Source organism: Heterocephalus glaber, unplaced genomic scaffold (assembly GCF_053883595.1).
Source record: "Heterocephalus glaber isolate CG9 unplaced genomic scaffold, H.glaber_assembly_v1.0 deba00001687, whole genome shotgun sequence".
NCBI classification, from domain to species: domain Eukaryota; kingdom Metazoa; phylum Chordata; class Mammalia; order Rodentia; family Bathyergidae; genus Heterocephalus; species Heterocephalus glaber.
This window is the reverse complement of record NW_028258412.1, coordinates 20,200,980-20,221,163: the sequence shown is the minus strand read 5'-3', so window position 1 is coordinate 20,221,163 and position 20,184 is coordinate 20,200,980. Positions and strand designations below refer to the sequence as shown.

Genomic DNA, 20,184 nt, shown 5'->3' with positions numbered 1-20,184 from the left:
CCCCTCTCAAGTGTAAGTCCAAATAAAATAATAGTAAATGCACAACAGGGTAATAAAGTCCAGCTGAGTTCTGCATTTACCCCACTATGACTAGTTTGATTCTTTTCTTATAAAAACCTCAAATAGCAATTTCCTGGCAGGGCAAGAGCCTGTGCTTTGCAAGCACCTGAGGCACTTGATATCCCAACTCACTGTTCTCACCTGACCATGGGAGTTCCTGCCCATCTTCTCCCACCTCTATCTTTACCCTTTTTCTTCCTGGAACCAGCCATTTTTTTTCAAAGAGCCCTAGTTCCTTTTAGTGGATAATAGGATTTATGAGAAAGGATGTAGGGTGTGCTTGTGTCTGGGACTCTTATTTCCCTCCTCTCTGCTTCTCACCCTCTTGTTGGTCAGCTACTTTCTGCTCTCGTTGTATCACAGGGTGGCTGTCACTTCTGTGGTCTTCCCTGACACCCTCTACTTCCTCCCTAACTTCCAGTTAGGCCCCTCAGGTTCCTATACTCACTGTGTGCAGCTGATCACATTGCCACTTGATTACATTATGATCAGTTATAGTCGGCCCCTGTCCAGTGGTCTCCTCTGAGAAGACCCCAGGCCAGCGATACCCAACCATAACAAGTGCACCTAGCACCTAATGTCTTGGTTTTTAAATATCCTGTCCATGAAAATGAGTCAGAGGGCCTTGGAGAAATGGCCCATTCAGGAACAGGGCAGGAGAAATGCAAGCCTGGGACATCCTGAGAGCAGAGACTATTTCATTCATAGTCCTTTCTTCAGTGTCTGGTCTGTGCCTTTCACTTAGATAAAATTTGATGGATGATTGGCTTAAATTCTATGACACTAAATCTGCCTGTCACATGTGATACAATGATACATCCCACATTTGGCAGGACTGTTTAGAAATAAGTACTGTAGGTAACACATAGGGTGCACAGAAGGTAGCAATACCCGTGAACTTCCTCCTCTTCATGTCTCGGGAGCTGGGGGGCCACCATCTCACTCTGGATTGGTAGGTTCTGTCTGGGGCTTTTACCTGGATCACCAGCTCAGCACTTTCTCCACCCTCCTACTCTGCTCTCTCCCCACAGATCTTCGGGCCAGTGATGCAGATCCTGAAGTTCAAGACCATCGAGGAAGTTGTTGGGAGAGCCAACAATTCCAAGTATGGGCTGGCTGCAGCTGTCTTCACAAAGGACATAGACAAGGCCAATTATGTGTCCCAAGCCCTCCAAGCCGGCACCGTGTGGTAAGAGCAGCCACCACACCCTTTCCAAGACTCCCCAATTCAGCATCTTCTGGACCCTCAGAATTGGGGTGCTTGTCCAGTTTCTCCTGGGTCAGGATGTGTCATAGCCAGTGGATAGCCTGAGATTTCCAGCCACTTACCCTGCAGGAAGTTAAGCTTCTTGCAGTCAGATGCCTCTGCAGCTCTCCTGAGCACACAGAGGGATGACTAGGCTCCTTTCCTAGATGGGCCAAGGACCAGAGACCAGAGCTGGGGCCACAGACCATCACAATGCTGATCTAAAAAGCTTGGTACCTACTTCATACCCACTAGGGCAGCTTTAATGTTAAAAAACAGAAAATAAGTATTGGTGAGGAAGTGAAAAGATTGGTATCCTCATACACAGCTGGCAGAATGGAAAATGTTCTTGTGGAAGAGTCTGAAAGTTCCTCAAAAATTCAACATACAGTCACTGTATGATACAACAATTCCACTCCTAGCTATATGACTAGAAGAAATAAAACACATTCACACAAAAACATGCACCCAGATGGGCACAGCAGCATCTTTCATTAACAGTAGAAACAACTCAAATGTCCATTACTGGATGAACGGCTAAACAAAATGTGCTCTTAGACTGAGGGGAGGAGGGTGGATGACTGGGTTCCTATCCACAATGGAATATGAGTGAGCTGTAAAAAGGAGTGAAATCCAGATGTCTGCTGAAGCATGGATGTGAAAATACGATACTAAAGGAAAGAAGCCAGACACTACTGACACATGCTATCTGTTTACAGAATGCCCAGAATAGGCAAATCCATGAGGACAGAAAATAGACGAGTGGTTGCAGGGCTGGAGGAGGGGAGATAGGGAGGACTGTTTATTGGGCCCAGGGCTTCTAGGGTAATAGGAATATTGTGGAATTAGACAGTGGTGATGGTTCCACAACTGTGAATATGCCATAAAGCTCTGAGTTGTAAACCTTAAAAAGTTAAATTTTAAATTCAGTTAAAATTGAATACTTTTTTAAATTTGGGGGGGAAAAACCCCATCACCTAATGATTCAAAATGACTAGTTCAAGGGCCAGGGATTTAGCTCAGTGGTGCCATACCTGCCTCGCAAACACAAGGTCCTGAGTTCGATCACCGGTACTGAAAAAAAAAAAAGACTAGTTCAGATTGGAAGCTATCATATAGTGCAGTGTTATTGACACCTCCCTGTGACCACATCATGAAGGACAGAGGTGCCTTAATGCTGTCTCACTGGCTTGCTTTGGGCTCCTCCCTAGCTGACTGTTACACTGACGGTACACTTACATTTTTCTCCGGGAGATTTTACAGCCATGTAGGGGGCCCTAGGGTGGAATATATATCTCCTAGAGCAATCTTGACATTCTTACTTCAATTACAGGGTCAATTGCTACAATGTGTTTGGGGCCCAGTCCCCCTTTGGTGGTTATAAGATGTCTGGGAGTGGCCGGGAGCTGGGGGAGTATGGCCTGCAAGCGTACACCGAAGTGAAGACCGTGAGTACTGGGCCCCTGGGGTACCACGAGGCTCCTTGAGTTAGAGGGAATCAGTAGTTATTACTTGCTTCTTGTATACATGCTGGGGATTGAAACTAGGGCCTTCACACTGAGGTACATCCCCAGCTCTTTAATTTTTTATTTTCAGACAAGTTCTCACTAAGTTGCCCAGGCTGGGCTCCAACTTTTGATCCTCTTGCCTCAGCTTCCAAGAGTGCTGGGATTAATCTACAGAAGCCACAAAAGAGGTGAAGACCCAATATCTGGGGTCTTAATGTTCACCAGGCCTACATAATCTTGTGCTGGGCTTTGTTATATGCCAAGGCCTAGACAGCTGAGCTGAAGGAAAGATCCCTACAGCTGCAAGTGAGCGGACACAGCAAGAAAAGCCTTCCAGGGGAGTAGGAATTAGATATCGAGGGCCAGACCATATCCATGGACAATTTGATTTTGCAATTTCACCAACAGGAACATAGCTAGAGAAACTGAGAAATACAAAGAAGGAATTATGCCATAAATACTTATGACAGCAATATCTCACCCTAAGAGGAAAAAATCAAATGTAACCTAAATGCCCAGTAATCTATGAATCAGTCCAATCATGAAGTACTAAACTAGGTAGCCTTTAAATGTCCATAATAGGAAAATGCTCATATTTTAAAGTTTAAAAGCAGGACATAAAGAATAATATATCCAATATAGGCCTAATTTTAGAGCAATATGAGGACACATACATTTACTTATAAAAAATAGGAAGGAAATACACCAAAGTAAACATTGTCTTCTCTCTATAATGAAACTAGTTACAGTTTAACCAAGAAACATATACACAGTTTGGTACTTAAAGAAGAGACATGGAGCCAGGTGTGGTGGCAAATGTCTGTAATCGCAGCATTTGGGAGGCTGAGGCAGGAGGATCACCATGAGTTCGAGGCTATATAGTGAGTTCATAGTATAAATGAGTGGGAGGCTATATAGAGAGTTCAAGACCAGCCTGAACTACATAGTGAGAGCCTGTCACAAAACAAAACAAAAAAGAGAAAGAGAGAAGGATGAACCAAGTTGCACCTTCCCAAAATTGGGAAAGAGAAGAGTTAGGGCAGCCCATTAGTGAGGCAGGTGAGGTGGGGAAATGGGGGCTTCATTCCCTATGATAACACTAAGCCTGAGACAGACTAAGAAGATAACTATGTTCACTGGAATAAAATAAACATGTTTGGAGCTTACTGAGAAATTTTCCCATCATATACAAGAGTAGGTATAATAGTGTTGTGATAAGCCCGTGTCTCCACCATACTAGTTGACAAAGATCAGCTTACAGCCAGTCTTGTTTCCTGCATACATACTGCATACAGTCTCCTGCACACCCTACCCAGTTCCTGGCATACATACTTCATACAAGATGCTCATATACAGCAGGATGGCCTTGTGGGTAGGAAGGAGGCTGTGTTTGGATAGGAAGATCCATCTTCAGTTGATGCAAGGTCCTAAGTCTTGGAATATGATTGATGCTAAGGGGATGTACAAGATGCCTACGAGACAAGTTAGTATTTAAACTGACCTGGAAGGATGAGCAGGAGTAGGTGCAGGGATGAAGAACATTTTAGACAAAGAGCTTGGCTTATTGAGAACACTGGTAGCAAGAAACTTTTCCTAGCTTTTCTAGGAATTACCAGCAAGTTTCTAGTAGTAGAAGACAGTGCTTCAGGAGTGAGTGGGGCCAGACCATGTAGGGCTCTTTTTTTTTCGGTACTGGGGATCGAACTCAGGACCTTGTGCTTGCGAGGCAGTCGGTGGCACCACTGAGCTAAATCACCAGCCCATGTACGGCTCTTTTGCTGTGATACGAGGTTTGATCTCTTTCATAAGAACCACAAGAAGCTGTGGAAGCATCTGAAGCAGGAGAGTGAGGTGATTCTATTTTGCATTTTTAAAAGATTACTCTGCTGGGCCGGGGATTTAGCTTAGTGGTTTCACCGCCTGCTGCACAAGTGCAAGGACCCGAGTTCGATCCCCGGTACCAAAAAAAAAAAAATTACTCTGCTTAATCAGAGAGTAGATTAATGGTGGCCTGGGACCTGGAAGGAGGGTGCAGGGGACAGGACTGGGGAGTGACTGTTAATGGGTGCAAGGTATTTTTTGGAGATGATGAAAATGTTCCAAGGTTAGAGTATGGGCATGGTTGCATAACACTAAATACAGTATGTTAAAAGCCAGGTGTGAATTGTATGATGTATAAACTCTTCCCAAAGCTGTTTAAAGATGGAAGAAAGGGGCCAGGAATGTAGTTCAGCAGCACAGTGTCTGCCTGCCAAGTGAAAGTCCCTGAGTCTTTCCCGGTACCAAAAAAAAAGGATGGAAGAAAGCCCCGCCTGTCTGCTCTGGAGAAAATGGACCATCCAGGAAAGAGGGGCAGTGGATCAGGGGAAGAGATGACAGGGATTGTGGAGGTGGAGGGAAGGAAATTTTTTTTTTTTTGTACCATCATGCCTGGCCAAAGATGCTTGTATTTTGAGCTTTGGAGACACAAAAAAAATCAAATGAAAAAAAATGGGGATTTTAAAAGAAGACAGTCAGGTTTGCATTCGGAGGCTGATGAATGTATTCATTTTTACCAAGTGCTGGCTTTGTGCCAGAATCTGTGCTGCACTGTGTGTGTGGCTTCCTGTGGAAGGAGGGCATATTCTTGTCCCCATTTTACAGATGAGAAAACACTTGCCCTGTTAGAGGGCAGAGCTGGGATTCAAAACAGCCCCATCTGAATCTGGACTCTTCCCATTTAACACACTGAGACATCTGTGAGCTTAAGCACAGTTATTTTCACCTTTTAATTCTTGTGGAGGAAAATATAGATGTAGCATAGGGTTTCTCTACCTTGCCTTCCTTTCTTTCTTTCTTTCTCTTTCTTTCTTTCTTTCTTTCTTTCTTTCTTTCTTGGTACTGGGGATCGAACTTGGGACCTTGCGGTTGTGAGGCAGGCACCTGAACCACTGAGCTAAATCCCTGGCCCCTACCTTGCCTTTATTTTGGGGGGCTGGGTAAGTCTTTTGCAGAGGCTGCCCTGTGCAGTGTGGGATGTTTAGCAGCATCCCTAACTCCAACCCATTAGTATGTGTGCTGTCGAAGCAGGCACAACTCCAACTCATTGGATGCCAATAGTGCCACCCCTGTTACAATCAAAAAAGTGTCTAGACATTGCCAGTTGTCTCCTGTGGGACCTGAGTGCCCTTGGTTGAGAACCACTGGGTTAAGAAGATACAGGTCCATGTAGGGTAGGCTCTGGCAGTAGCTCTGACTGGCCAGTTGGCCAGCGAGAGGTTAGACATAAGAGAAGGCCCCTCTGCTCCTACTCGGGGAGCTCCTGCCAGACACCAGGAAACAGGAAGATTTAACAGCTTCTCTGTACCCTTCTTTCAGGTCACAGTCAAAGTTCCTCAGAAGAACTCATAAAGAACCAAGCAAGCTTCCTTCCCCACCTACCTCTGGAAGGTCCATGGAGATCAGCAGAGAAGCCAAGAAAAACCACCCTTGTACATTGAGAGCCTCCCACAAAATCTCACAGTCAAGAAATTCAGTTGACACTGATGGAGAGAAGGGAATGTGGAAAGCTTTTTGTTTTTGTTTTTTGGTACCGGGGATTGAATTTAGGACCTTCCACTTTTGAGGCAGGTGGTGGAACCACTGAGCTAAATCCCCAGCCCAGTGGAAAACTTTTAAAAACTGCAGTAGTACAACTTGCTGTCAGTGATTTCTTTAAAAAACAGATTCGAATGTCTTACCTCTCTGTAACTTGCTGTGCTAGGGAAGAAAAGGCCACAGTTTACAATTGTATTAGCATTGTAGCACCTGCTTTGTATTTTGGACTAAAGCCCATTAAAGACAGCTGCTCTCAACTTCTTGGGTAACTCTTCCTCCATCTCATCAGTTCAGGGAAATGCTGCCAGCCAGGATTGCTGTCCCACGGCTGGTGTGTCATAGTGTGTACGATCACTACCACTCTTCCATGGGTAGATAGCTCTGGTTTCCTGCATTTAATCACACATATCTCTGGCTTGGATTCCTGGGCAGGCCCCGAGCCAGGCACTAGAGATAAAACCCAAACATGACTCATAACCCCTACTCTGTTCCCTGAGAGGAGGGATAGTTCAAAATCATGGCAGGACCAAATAAGACAGAGTCCTGCTGGCCAATTTCACAGCTGACTGAGTGGACAACCAGACTCTGGGTCTGTCTACAGGAACCAGACCTCTGAGTCTCCTATTCAGGATGCCACCTTCATTTAATCAAGGATCCTGGCAAGTTAGTAGTTGGTGTTCTTGGCAGTCAGAAGAATAGAATCAGAGTGAAAAGAGGAGAATTGCAGAAGTTGTAATGTTTGTGATCATTTTTGAGTTACAATTCATTTGAAAATTTAAACGTTTGACCCTTGTATCCAAAATGGATACAGCTGAAAATGAAGACAGTGTGGCAAAGGTGGAGCCAAGAGATAGCTGGAAACTCTTTGAACCTCTGAATCAAGCCACAGGAGAAGGCAGCTACCCAAGACTTGTGGAATATGGAAGCCAATGTCTGTTCTGCTTGCCTGCCTCCCTCCCTGCTTTCCTTCCTGTACTGGGGGTTGCACTGAGGAGCATGTACCACTAAGCTACCTCCACAGCCCTTTTTATTTTTTATTTATTTTTCTTGGGGGGCGGGTACCGGGGATCAAACTCAGGACCTTCTGCTTGCGAGGCAGGCGGCAGAACCACTGAGCTAAATCCCCGGCCCCTTATTTTTTATTTTGAGACAGGGTTGCACTAAGTTGCCCAGGCCAGCCTTGAACTTGCAATCCTCTTGCCTCTGCATCCCTATTAGCTGGGTTATATGCTCTATGCCCTTTTCTTACATCAGACTGAATTTGGCTTTCTGATGCTTCCAACTGAAGTATTCCCCTCCTCAGGTTTATTGAGGTATAATTGACATTGTGTATGTCCAGGATATACAACATCATATGCTATATGTGTATATTGTTATATGTATACATTATAAAATGTCTGCTAGAAGCTAATCAACATGTCCATCTCACCTATTTGCCTTGTGTATCTGTGGTGAGAACACTTAAGATCTACTCTCTCAGTAAATTTCAGGAATACAATACATTATTAACCAGAGTCAACTATGTTGTAGAATAGGTCTCCCAGTTTATGCCAGCTGCCCTCAAGAAGTCCAGCCTCATATCATGCTAGGCTAAAGTTCACTGGCAAGGAGAAAGGCCCCCTCTGCCCTCCACATATTTTTTGTTAGTCCCTGAAAAGAACCTGGGGTTCAGGCTGACGGGCCCAGTCCCACTCCCATCACATTGGCCAGAGAAGAGATACGATGATCAGCTTAGACCTGAGTCGTATGGTCCACCTCTTTCGCCATTAGTAGAGCACCCTGGTCTGCATGGCCTGAGAATGAGAAAAGGACCCCTAAAAGAAAATAAGCTGTTGCCATAAGAAGAGGAAACTAGAGTCCCTATTAAAGGACACTGATTTCTTTTTCTAGTACTAGAGGATTGAACCCAAAGCCTTCACACTGAGTTATATTCCCAGCCCCTTCCACCCCCACCCCCAAGGTTTTTTGAGGTGATCTTCCTGTGTAGTTCAGGCTGATCTTGGACTCACTATGCAGCCCAGGCTGGCCTCGAACTTGCAGCAGTCCTCCTGCCTCAGCCTCCCAAGTGCTGGGATCACACACATGTGCCACCATGCCAGGTGTCCTTGCCATTTGTTTTTAGTACTGTAAACAGTGCTGCAAAGAACCTCCTTGGGACAATTAGAAAAAGGGGAGATGTAATTCTTGTCTGCCAGGCATGTGAGTCAGACTCACTAAAGGAGAACTGGCTCTGTAAACCAACGGATACCAAAGGAAGTCTATGAAGAACTGCCTACAACTTTGATTCTGACATCCCAGGCACTTAATCTCCTTGTCCTTTCAGTGGCAGGAACCAATTAGAACCTTAAGTAGCTGTCTGAAGGAAAAACACGAGTTCTCAGGTTATGAACATCGTAATCTCGTCGGGACGTGGGTCAGTCACAGGAATACTGGGTTTAAAGCTGCTGTCTCTGGATTTAGCCCTGCTGGGTCTCCAAGAAGAAATGGTTGGCTTCTGGCTCAATAAAGAACCCTATGAGTTTTTCACCCAGTTGGCCAGTCCTGCTGATTGAGGCACTTCCTGAGTGTGGCCGCCACCTTGTGGCCTACGAGAGAACCCCAGCGCTATCCTCTCCAAGAGCGATAGGATCCAGTTTTGCCTGTGTCCTTTAGGGTGGTCTTGCCACACCTGGCAGACAGTGCCCTGAAGGATTAAGGAGCCAGGGTCCCAACATGAAGTAACTGAAAACAGTGACTCCAACAAAACATGTTCACAAGACCCCACTGTTCACAACAGCCAGAAGCAGGGAACAACCCTAATTTCTACCCCAATGTACATCAGGGGATGAAGGGATAAACAAAATGTGGCATCTCCACACGGTGGAATATTATTCAGCCATAAAAAGGAAAAAAAGCACTGATACAGAGTACTACATGATGGATCATCCTTGAAAGTGTGATGCTAAGTGAAAGAAGCAGACACAAAGGCCACATATTTTATGATCCATTTACATGAAATAACCAGAAAAGGAAATTTATACCTAGCAGACTGGTGGTTACAGGGGGCCAGAGAAGAGGCAAGTAGGGGATATGGGGTGTCCTGAGGGGATGAGAATGTTTTGGAGCTACATATGGTAGTAATGGTAATTCCACAACATTGTAAATGTACTAAATGCTACCAAATTGTTCACTTGAGGTAAATCTGATGTTTTATGAATTTCACCTCAACTTAAATAATATAGGGCCAGGGCAGGGGATTTAGCTCAGTGGTTAGCTGCCTGCCTCACAAGCACAAGGACCTGAGTTTGATCCCTAGCACCAAAAAAATAAATAAATAATATAGGGCTGGCCGGTAACTTAGTGGTGGAGCATTTCCACCAGCTCCATGAAACACCAAAACAAAACAAAATTTAAAACCAGTATGATCATTGTACCGTGTATATATGCATTGAATATCACACTGTACCTCATACACAGGTATATACATATATATATACACACACATATATATATATACACACACACTATATAAATCATATGTATATGGTTTTCCTTTTTTAATTTTAATATGGGTGGGATCAAACTTCATAAAGCTTTGTGTCCTTTTTACTTATTTTGAAATTATTTCAAACTTACAGAGAAGTTGTTAAAATAGCACAACAATCTCTCATATACCCTTTCATCCACTTTTTTTTTTTTTTTGGTAACAGGGATTGAACTCAGGTCCTTGCCCTTGTGGGGCAGGTGGCAGCACCACTGAGCTAAATCCCAGGTCCCTTTCATCCACTTTTAACCTTTGTCCCATTTGGTTTATTACTCCTTGCCCTTCCCTTTTTTCTTACCATATATATATATAAATATATTTATATATATAAATATATTTATATATATATATATATATTTTTTTTTCTCTCCCTAGGCGATCTACAAGTCGTTCGCAAGCATCATGCCCAGGATAATCTCTTATGTAATCACAGTTCACTAACCAAATTCAGGAAATTGAACTTGACCCACACTGATACAATACCTGTGGGAGAATCTGACAACACTAGAAACATCTGAGGGGCAGGATTATCCCAGGGCAAAGCACTGACATTTCCTGGTCCTACTGTGCCTCCTCAGCGACTGTCAGTGAGTTTCAGGAAGTCCAGTTGGCTCATGGACGGCCTGGAACTGTGTTCCCTCCCAGCCCCACTGGAGCAAACGATGCACACGGGGCTCTGTTCTCTACCATGGCCCAACAAACTGCACCAGGGCAGGGTGGGCACCTGAGCAGGACAGACCCGCGGGACCCCTGGCACCGTGCAACTGGACCATTGAGCTGAGTGAACTGAAAGGTCATGTGGCAAATCAAAATCAGAAGACAGGAGGCCAGTGGGCAGATAGAGCAGAAATGAAAGGCTGTGTGCCCTGAAGAAGAGTGGGGTTGTGGTCTCTGACAACAACTCAGCAGTCCCTGCAAGGCCTGTCTGTACTCTGATGTTGGTGCAATCCTCTGAACCTATTCAGATGGCCTCAGTTTTTCTTCGTGTGTGTGTGTGTGTGTGTGTGTGTGTGTGTGCGCGCTACATACTTTCATCACCTGTGTGGTTCTCATATCTATCACCACAATCATCAGAGTGAATACTGCATGTGTTTTACTACTGTAAAGTTGATATAATATAAAATTTTTACCTTTTTTTCTATACTGGGAATTGAACCTGGCGCTTTTGTACTGAGCTACATCTGCCAACCATCCCCCGCCCCTTTAATTTTGAGAGAGTACTGCTGAGTCACTAAGTTGCTCAGGCCAAGCTTGAATTTGCAATCCTCTTGCCTCAGCCACCCAGAGTGCTGGGATTACACCTGGCTAAATTTAACATTTTAACCATTTTGAAGTGAACAGTTCAGTGGCAGTAAGCACCTTCACATTGTTGAGCAACCATTCCCACTTCCACAGCCAGGATGTTTTCATCTTTCCAACCGAAACTCGGTCCTCATTAAACACTAACTCTCAATTTAGCCCTCTCCTCAGCTCCTTGAGTCAAAGACAAACACATACAGGCAGTGGTGAAAACAGATTTGATTCCATCTGAGAGCAGAGGAAAGAGCTGAGCTCCATTTTGATCTGTGCAGAAGTGATGTGGCATTTTAAGGTGGGGAGTGGGGCTCAGGGGCATCAGAGCAGAGAACAAGTACAAAGGTGAGCACTGTGTGTGTGTGACAGGCCAGCTGTGTCTGCCAGCTGGCAGTTGTGCAGTAGGATTCCATTGTCCCACTGAGACTGGAAGGCAGAGGCCCTGACCTTCTTGGTGATGAAGTCTCAGAGGAATGGCTCTCCGGTCCTTAAGAGAGATACTTCTGAGTTGCAAAAGGTATATATTCACAGTTGGAAGGATCTTACTCTGTGCTCTAAGAAAAGGAGGCCAGGGGCCTACTGTGAGGTGTAAACCAGAACACTGGACAGTGCTGAGCTTTCTCAGGAAGGCACTTTAGTGGGGCTGAGATCATCTAGGGATAGAGCCTTACACTGGTATGAGCCACATTGAAGTCTGGTCGTGTCTCAGTGTAGGGGTTTAGACAATGCTGTGTGCCAAGAGTTCTCCCATTCAGGCTGGGATCTACCGTTCTGCTTTCTGTCTCTGAATTTCATTACTCTAGGTCTCTCTCATAAGTAGAATTAGTCTTTGTCTTTGTGTGTGTGTGTGACTGGCTTATTTCACTTAGTGATATTATCCTTGACTTCTTTTTCTTTTTTTTGGTACTGGGGATGGAACTTGGGTCCTTGTGCTTGCGCAGCAGGCGGCGAAACCACTGAGCTAAATCTCTGGCCCTATCCTTGACTTCTTATTTCAACCCTGACCTCCATACCCAACTGCAGGGAACTTTCGGTATTGTATTTATTTTTGTACTACTTGGAGTTTTGAGAAGCCAGGAAAAAACTCATATATTCCTTTTAAAACCATTAGTCTCCCAAGGCATGCTTATTCCCCATCCCTCCAAAACTGTCACAGGAAGTTTGATAACATATGTTAGTTTCCTGTGGTACCTGTAACAAGGTACCACAAACCCAGTCCTCTAAACACAGATTTGTTTTCTCACAGTTCTGGAGGTCCACCTCCGAAGTCAGCATCACTGGGGTGTACCAAAGGATCAGCAGGATGGAGAGCCCTCTGAAGGCTCCAGGGAAGACTTTATTATTGTATACCCAGGGCCTAGAATAGTGCCCAGAGCACCAAGGCGGCAGGTAAATGCACCTGGAATGAAGGCATAGATGTGATACCTGGCAATATGCAGTTTGCTTGCCAAGTGGCCCCTGGTTTTTGGCCATTTCTGACTCCTACTGTATCTTCCGTGCCAGGGGTTGGGGTAAAGACACCTATCCATAATAAAAAGCTGCAAGTTTAATGATTTTCAAAGGTGTATTGAAATGTCATACTCCTGTACATTTGAGGCAACCTCAGTCTCTTTTCTCACCTGTAAAGTGAAGAATAACAGCTGTGAAATGAGATGTTATAGGGCTGGGGATTTAGCTCAGTGGTTCCGCTGCCTGCCTCGCAAGCACAAGATCCCGAGTTCGATCCCTAGTAGCACCCCCCACCCCGCCCATGAGATGTTATAATTCTTTGGGGACCATGCCTCTCAGCATCCCACTTTTTGCCTGGGCTTCACAAGGCTACCAAGTGGAGCTGTTGTTTAATGGGTATAGAGTTTCAGTCTGGCAATATGGAAAGGACTGGAGATTGGCTGCACAACAATGCCCATGTATTTAGCATTATTGACCTACCACAATAGAAACCCTTTTTAAAAAGGCTACTAGGTGAGATATTGGAGAAGCTCTCCCAGGAGAAGGATGATGTTTACTCTGTGAGCTCTCAAAGGAGAGACCAGAGTTTACTGGCAAACAGCAAGGGAAGCAAGCAGGAGGGCTCTTGCAATAGGCAGGAGAGGCTGCGTGTGGGATGGTTCACACCAGGTTGAGGGAAGGTTCCAGACTGGACTGCAGAGTCCCTACAGGGACCCTGTGGGTGGTATTGGCCATGATCGCTAGGCCCTCATCCAACTACAACCATTTAAAGGATCTGAGCCAAGTCAAGTTTAGCAAATGCTACAACTTTCCATTCCCAGACTGCCAAGTTTTACTATGACATAATTGCAGGACAGACACTCAGGTCAGAATTCAGGAGTGTGTTCTCACTGTGCTAGGATAATTTATCTTGATATAACCTTTCTGGTAGGCATCCATGACTAAGAATTTATCCAAGAAAAGGCTGGGGGTTGTGGTATAGGCCTGTAAGCCCAGAACTTGGTAGGCTGAGGGAGGAGGATAGTCACAAGTTTGAGGCCAGCCTGGGCTACATAGTGAGTTCATGGCCATCATGAACTACATAGCAAGACCTTGTCTCAGGAAAAAAAAAAAAGAATTTATTCAAGAAAACAACCAGATGAGTATGGGAAACCCATTTACAAAGAACACTATTTCTAATACCAGACAATTTTAAACAACTTAAATGCTCATTTAGAAAATCAGGGATGCTTGGTAGCATTCAAGGTGAGACTCACTCAAACTATCACACAAAAGAGGGACTTTTAGGAATGACATGGACCAGGAACTTCAGTGAAGAACGGATGCCAAAGGATGCAGTGTCTCTGGGCTAGGAGACTTCTCTTTCCTGTTCCTCTCCACAGCCTTCCCCACTCTCTACAAACTGGCTTTCCCCCTTTTGCATATTTCCAACACAGACAAGGACTGCTTTGGTGTGGGACAACATGACCTCTCCCTGTGTTGTCTGACATCAACCCACAAGTGGCTTAATGTTACTGTCAGTTCCTAGGAGCCTCATGCATCCTCCAGGGTTCATGTGTCAAGGACTTAATCCCCAAAGTCGCATATTCATGGTGTCTGGAAGTGGGGCCTAAGATTAGTTGGGGTCACGAAGTCGGAGACTCCTTGATGGCACTGATGCTGTATAAGATGACAGCATCAAGCTAGCCATGTGTGCTGTCTTGCCATGGACGCTCTTCATATTGTGATGTAGCAAGAAGGCCTTTGCCCAATGCTGGCATCATGCTTTTGGACTTCCCAGCCTCCAGAACTGTGGCTTAGTAAATAAACCTCTGTTCTTTATAAATTATACAGTTTCTGGTATTTTGTTTTAGCAACAGAAAACAGTCTCAGACACCTCTGATGTCCCAGCTTGAGTCAGATGCCCACTCCTGAGCCAGTTGGCTCAGCCAGGTGGTCAGTGTCAGGCTTGACCTGGTTGTGAAATGGTTAATGAATATGTTCTTTAATTCCAAGCTACAGTTTGACAAGATACAAAAAACAAAAAACAAACCAACAAAAAAAAGCCCACAACAAAACAGGCAGCCACACAGGATGGGATGTTCCCAACACAGAGATAACAACTACAAAGTACAGCATCTTTTCAATGCCAAGTCACCTGAAAATATCCACACATCTGCCTTGATCGCTGTATGGACCCTGACATATTTGCTCTGACCCCTATATGTGATAGACGTGCCAGACCTCTCTTCCAATGTCCTATAAAACTTTCTGCCTTTTCATTGTTTGGTAGTGACAGCCTCTTGCTTGCCATCAGTCCACCTCTGCCTAGGTGAATAAAGTCTGTACCTCTCTGTCTTCACTAGCCTGCTTGGGTGGTCTCATTTCTCCACCATTTGTTATAGTCAGGTCACATGTCACTTGTTATAGCTTTTGTCTAGACATCCTCCCAAAGCCTCATGTGGTCATAGGTGGGGCTTTTCAGAGGTGGCTGGATCTAGAGTGTGTGATGCTGGGATCAAGAGTGTGTGATTACTAAATTAGTCCACTGATTGGTTTGGCATAGTTCTGGTTATAGATAATGGGAAGGCTTCCATGTTAGGGCTACCTGCCCTAAGGGCAGGTAGCCTGGATAGAATATAAGGAACAGAAAGAGGACAGTTACAGTTGTTTCCTGCTGCTATTGCTTCTGCTTCTGGTGCTGCTTGCTGCTGCCTGCCTGGCCTGCAATAGACTATTTCTCCTCTATGATGCCCATTTGCCATGCCACTCTGTCTTAGAGCCCGCTGACTATAGACTGAAATCTGTATAACTGTAAAACAAAATAAACCTTCCCTGCTTTATCTTTGGGTATTGGGTCTTTTGTCTCAGCAATGCAAAAAGTAATTAGGATACCACTTACAAAATAAGGCCCATTCCATAAGCCTGGCTCATGGATGCTGGGCACCTGGGAGGTACCTATACTCTCCTTTAAAGTATGGTCCAGGACCAACCAGAAGCACTGACATCAGAGGGCAGCTTTTTGGAATGCAGAATCCCAGGGTCCACCCTACACTTACCCAGAATCTGTATTTTAACAAAGTCTCCAGTGGTCAGTATATGTGTGAAAATTTGAGAGATAAAAGAAAGGACAGAAGCTCCCATTTTCTTTCTTCCTTTATCTCTTCCTCATTTTCCTCCATTTAAAATAGCTTTTTTTTTTGGTACCACGGATTGAACTCAGGTCCTTGTGCTTGTGAGGCAGGCGGCGGAACCACTGAACTAAATCCCTGGCTAAAATAGCTTTAATGAGATAGAATTCATTTAAATTGTATGATTCAATTTTTTTTTAGTATATTTAGAGTTGTATATCTCTCATGCCACAATAGATCTTAGAACATTTCCATTGGCTCAAAAAGAAACTTTGTACTTTTTAGCTATTAGCCCCTAGTGCTACACCTACACTTCATTACTGGCCCTGTTAGCCACTATTCTACTTTCTATCTTTATATATTTGTCTATTCTGATCATTTCATATAAATGGAGTCTTAAAATATGTGGTCTTTTGTGACTGGCTTTTCTTTACTTGACCTAATGTCTTCAAGGCTCATCGGTGTTGTAACATGTATCTTACTCCATTCCTTTTATGGTCAAATAATATGCCATTGTATGGATAGATCACATTGTGTGGATAGATCACTCATCTGTTGCTTCCACCTTTTGACTATTATGAATGGTTCTCCTGTGACCATTCATGTACAAATTTTTCTCTGGACATGTTTTTTATTTCCTTTGGGTTAGGCTCCCATTTTTGTAAAACAAAAAAAAAATCATATCACAGAAACTAACATGTAACTTGGCCCTGCTAGGCAACTCCTAATATTGCCTAATGGTAACAGGACTCAGAATTATTTGGTGGGGGGTACTGGTGATATAATCCAGGGCTCATGCATGCTAGGCAAGTACTCTACCACTGAGCTACACCCCAAGCCTGGGAATCAGGATGTTTTAGATTCTCTCAAAGCAAATATGAGCCTTAAAGGAAATCTTACTGACATCATGTATCACTAGTGCTGGGTGCTGGCCCCTACTATGTGTCTTCTTTGGAATAGCACTTAGAGCTGGTTCCCTTTAGGATGTTGGGTGTTCTCCCCAGCTCTAAGTTCATTACTTTCTCCTCTTAACTACTTTCATACTTTGATACTTTCATACTTGATACTTATTGCCCAAAAATTGTGCTATATTTGATCTGCTTCCTTCTTCCACTGTGAACCCTTTGAGGGAAGGGACCTACTCTACAATGCTAGAATATGTGTAGCAAAAGCTCAAAGGGATGTAGAGTATACAAAATTGTCCTGGGACACTACTGAGGGATTGTACTATTCTAAACTCAAGAAACTTAGGCCTGGGACAGGGAGGTTCCAAGAATGGGTTTTCAAAAAACCAAAGAGAGTGACAGCTGGGAAAATATGGTTTGTGGACCAAGCAGCACTGATAGCACCTGAGAATGTGTTAGAAATAAGGACCTGAGACTTCAGCTCAGACCCAGTAAACTTTCATCTGGATTTTACCAAGACCCCCAGGTGATCTGTCTGCACATTCAGGTTTGCTAAGTTTTACACTAGAAGAGAGGCCTTCCGAACAAGTGAGTTAGTTTATCCTTGGCCTCAGGTGATGGGACCATCAAAGAAGGCAGAGTTACCTGGGGAGACCACCTGAGTCTTTCATGCTAATGAGTGCCACAGAGGGAACTGGGGTAGTGGCAAGAGAATGGGGTCTAGCCGAGCACGGTGGCTCATGCCTGTAATCCCAGGACCTAGGAGGCTGAGGCAGGAGGATCTGTGAGTTTGAGGCCAGACTGGGATACACAGTGAGTTTAAGACCAGCCTGAACTACATAGTGAGACCCTGTCTCAAAAAACAAACAAACAAACAAACAAACAAACAAACAAAGAGAATGGAGTCTGTCCTTATTTCTAGGATTGCCTAATCTAGATATTTCCTATCAATGGACTTACTCAATATGTAAGCTTCTTTCACTTTGTATATTATTTTCAAGGTCTGCCTGTTGTATAGTATGTAGCAGAATTTCATTTCTTTTGTTCTAATAGTCTATTACATGGATATACCACTTGTATTAACTTCATGTTACTACCTGACACAGGTAACTTAGTAAGTAGAGAACATTACTTTGGCTCACAGTTCAGGAGGTTCAAGTCCCAGATTGGGTGACTGAGATGGTTAATCTTTTTTTTTCTTTTTGGTACTGGGGATCAAACTCAGGACCTTCCGCTTGAGAGGCAAGCAACGCACTTTTGAGGCAGGCAGCATTGATGGTTAATCTTGATTGTCAACTTGACTAGATTAAGACATGTCTAAAGAAATAATTGGGTTTGAGGGAGCTAATTTCATCAATGGATTAACCCACTGATTTCCTATGTGAATGGGCTATTAGGAGGTAGGGCCTAATTGGAGAAGGTAGGTCAATGGGGAGGGGCCTGACTTTGTGGGTTTTTGTTTTTTTTTTTGAGACAGGATCTCACTATGTAATTCAACCTGGCCTCATTCACAGCAATTCTCCTGTCTCAGCCTCTTGAGTGCTGGGATTACAGGTGTGTGCTACCACACCCAGCTGGAGGGGCTTGACTTTGAAAGATATATCTTCTCACTCCCCCCCCCCCTTCCTGGCTGCCATGAGGTGAGCAGCTTTACTCCTCCACACCCTTCCACCATGATATTTCAGCCTTGCCACAGGTCTCAAGCAATGGAGCCATCTTACTATGAACTGAAACTTCTGAAACTGAGCCAAAATAAACCTCTCTTACTTTAAATTGTGTGCATCAGTTATTCTTTCCCAGCAACAGAAAGCTGACTAACACAGCAATTTGGCTTAGGCCTCTGGTGAGGGCTATCCATCATGGTAGGAGTGCATGTCAGAGTGAGCAGCCACATCTGAAGCCAGGAGGCAAAAGAGAAACCCTGATCCCACAGTTTCTTTTGAGGGCACGCCCCCATGACCTAAGGACCATCCACACAGCTACACTGTAAAGGTCCACAGCCCTTCCCAGTACCATCACCCTGGGGGTGGTGTACATTTGGGGGCCACTCATGCCAATCAATTTCTCCACATTTGCCACCATTTCTCTTTCTTTCCCTTCCCCTTCCAACCCCCGCGCCAGGTTACACTTCTGAAACTTCTGCTGTTGATTAAGGATAGCTGCACACAGAGAGAATAACATTCAGTGACATGTTCAACTGCATGTTTTCATCCATCCACTACTGCATTTCAGTTGTTTAGTTTCTGCTGATATCCTCAGATCTTTTCTCTTTCTAATGTGCTCAATCTTAGTAAATGCACTGTCTCTGCTGAATTGCTTGTGCCCTGCAGATAGCCCCAGGGCACCTCCTTTCTCTCTTAGCCCCACATCTAAGTCATCACCAGCTCCTGCTGTTTCCACCTGCAAAATACCTCTCAGATATCGCTTCTCATTTCTGCTGCAGTCATCCTAATTCAGGCCACCATGACTTTTCTCCTGTAGGCCTTTCCTCTTTTCTTTAACCATTTGAATATGCTACCTATTGTTATATAATAAATGATCATAAACAGCAGCTTCAAAAAACTCATATTTGTTATCTCATAATTTCTGTGGGTCACAAATGTACTACTGTGGCTTTGCTATGTGCCCATAGCTTCTAATAAAGTTGCAGTCAGGCTGTCAGCCAGGGCTTCCGTCACCTCCAGGCTGCACAGAGGGAAGATCCAGTTCCAGGCTTATTCCCGTGACTACTGGCAGGCCTCAGGTCCTTTTTGATTGTCAGCCAATTCTTTGTCATGTACATTCCTCTAGACAGCAGCTTACAACATAGTAACTGGCTTTCCTCAGAGAAGTAAACAAAAGAGTTGGAGAAAGAGCCCCAAAAGTCACAATTTCTATACAACTTAATCTTAGAAGTAGTATTCTATCACATTACTGTTTTCTATTCATTAGTAGTAACTCACTGGTCCCAGCATATGGTCACGAGTAGACGATACGAAGAGTAGAGGCCATCTGAGAGGTTGCTAATGCTACTGGCCCTCGGACAGCCAGGGAGTCGAGGTTTCCCACATGCAAAGTGCGCTCTCTTCTTCTGAAGGTCCTCAAAAGCTTCTTCCTCCTATGGCATGGATATCCAGGTTGGTTTCCCTGGGCTGCACTGAGTGAAGAGGAACTGTCTTGAGTCACATATAAAATGTATGATATAGTTAATGTATATAAGTAACAAAACTTCTTTTATTTTAAAATATTTTTTACTATAACACTCAGAGCAACAGAAACATAAAACTAGCTGGATATCTGACCTTGTTTTTGTGAAAATAATTCATCAGGGTCTGATTCAAGGCAAGCGGTTGCAATCCTTAGTGAGTTCTTAAACTGCTTGTTAGAAATTTTGATCTAATTTTTAATTTAAAAAAATTTTTTGAGACAGGGTCTTGCTATGTAGTTCAGGCTGGTCTTGAACTATGTTGCCCAGGTTGGTCTCAAACTTGTGAGGATCCTCCTGCCTCAGCCTTTGAAGTTCTGGGAATACTGG

General features: G+C 44.2%; 3 protein-coding genes across 3 annotated transcripts in view; 1 reads left to right on the top strand and 2 right to left on the bottom strand.

Annotated features, from left to right (window-relative positions):
• Positions 1 to 6,647, top strand: part of Aldh2 (aldehyde dehydrogenase 2 family member) — a 31,166-nt gene extending 24,519 nt beyond the window's left edge. Inside the window, exons 11-13 of the mRNA XM_004843781.4 lie at positions 1,092 to 1,249; positions 2,640 to 2,754; positions 6,172 to 6,647. Of these exons, the coding sequence (XP_004843838.1) occupies positions 1,092 to 1,249; positions 2,640 to 2,754; positions 6,172 to 6,204 (306 nt within the window). The 3' untranslated portion in view covers positions 6,205 to 6,647. The remainder of the gene's footprint in view (positions 1 to 1,091; positions 1,250 to 2,639; positions 2,755 to 6,171) is intronic.
• The window catches only part of Brap (BRCA1 associated protein), a 147,766-nt gene extending 127,986 nt beyond the window's left edge, over positions 1 to 19,780 (bottom strand). The window contains exon 1 of the mRNA XM_087198403.1: positions 19,613 to 19,780. The gene's annotated coding sequence lies outside the window, so the exon portion shown is untranslated. The remainder of the gene's footprint in view (positions 1 to 19,612) is intronic.
• Tmem116 (transmembrane protein 116) overlaps positions 19,659 to 20,184 on the bottom strand; it is a 187,816-nt gene continuing 187,290 nt past the window's right edge. Inside the window, exon 13 of the mRNA XM_087198411.1 lies at positions 19,659 to 19,801. The gene's annotated coding sequence lies outside the window, so the exon portion shown is untranslated. The remainder of the gene's footprint in view (positions 19,802 to 20,184) is intronic.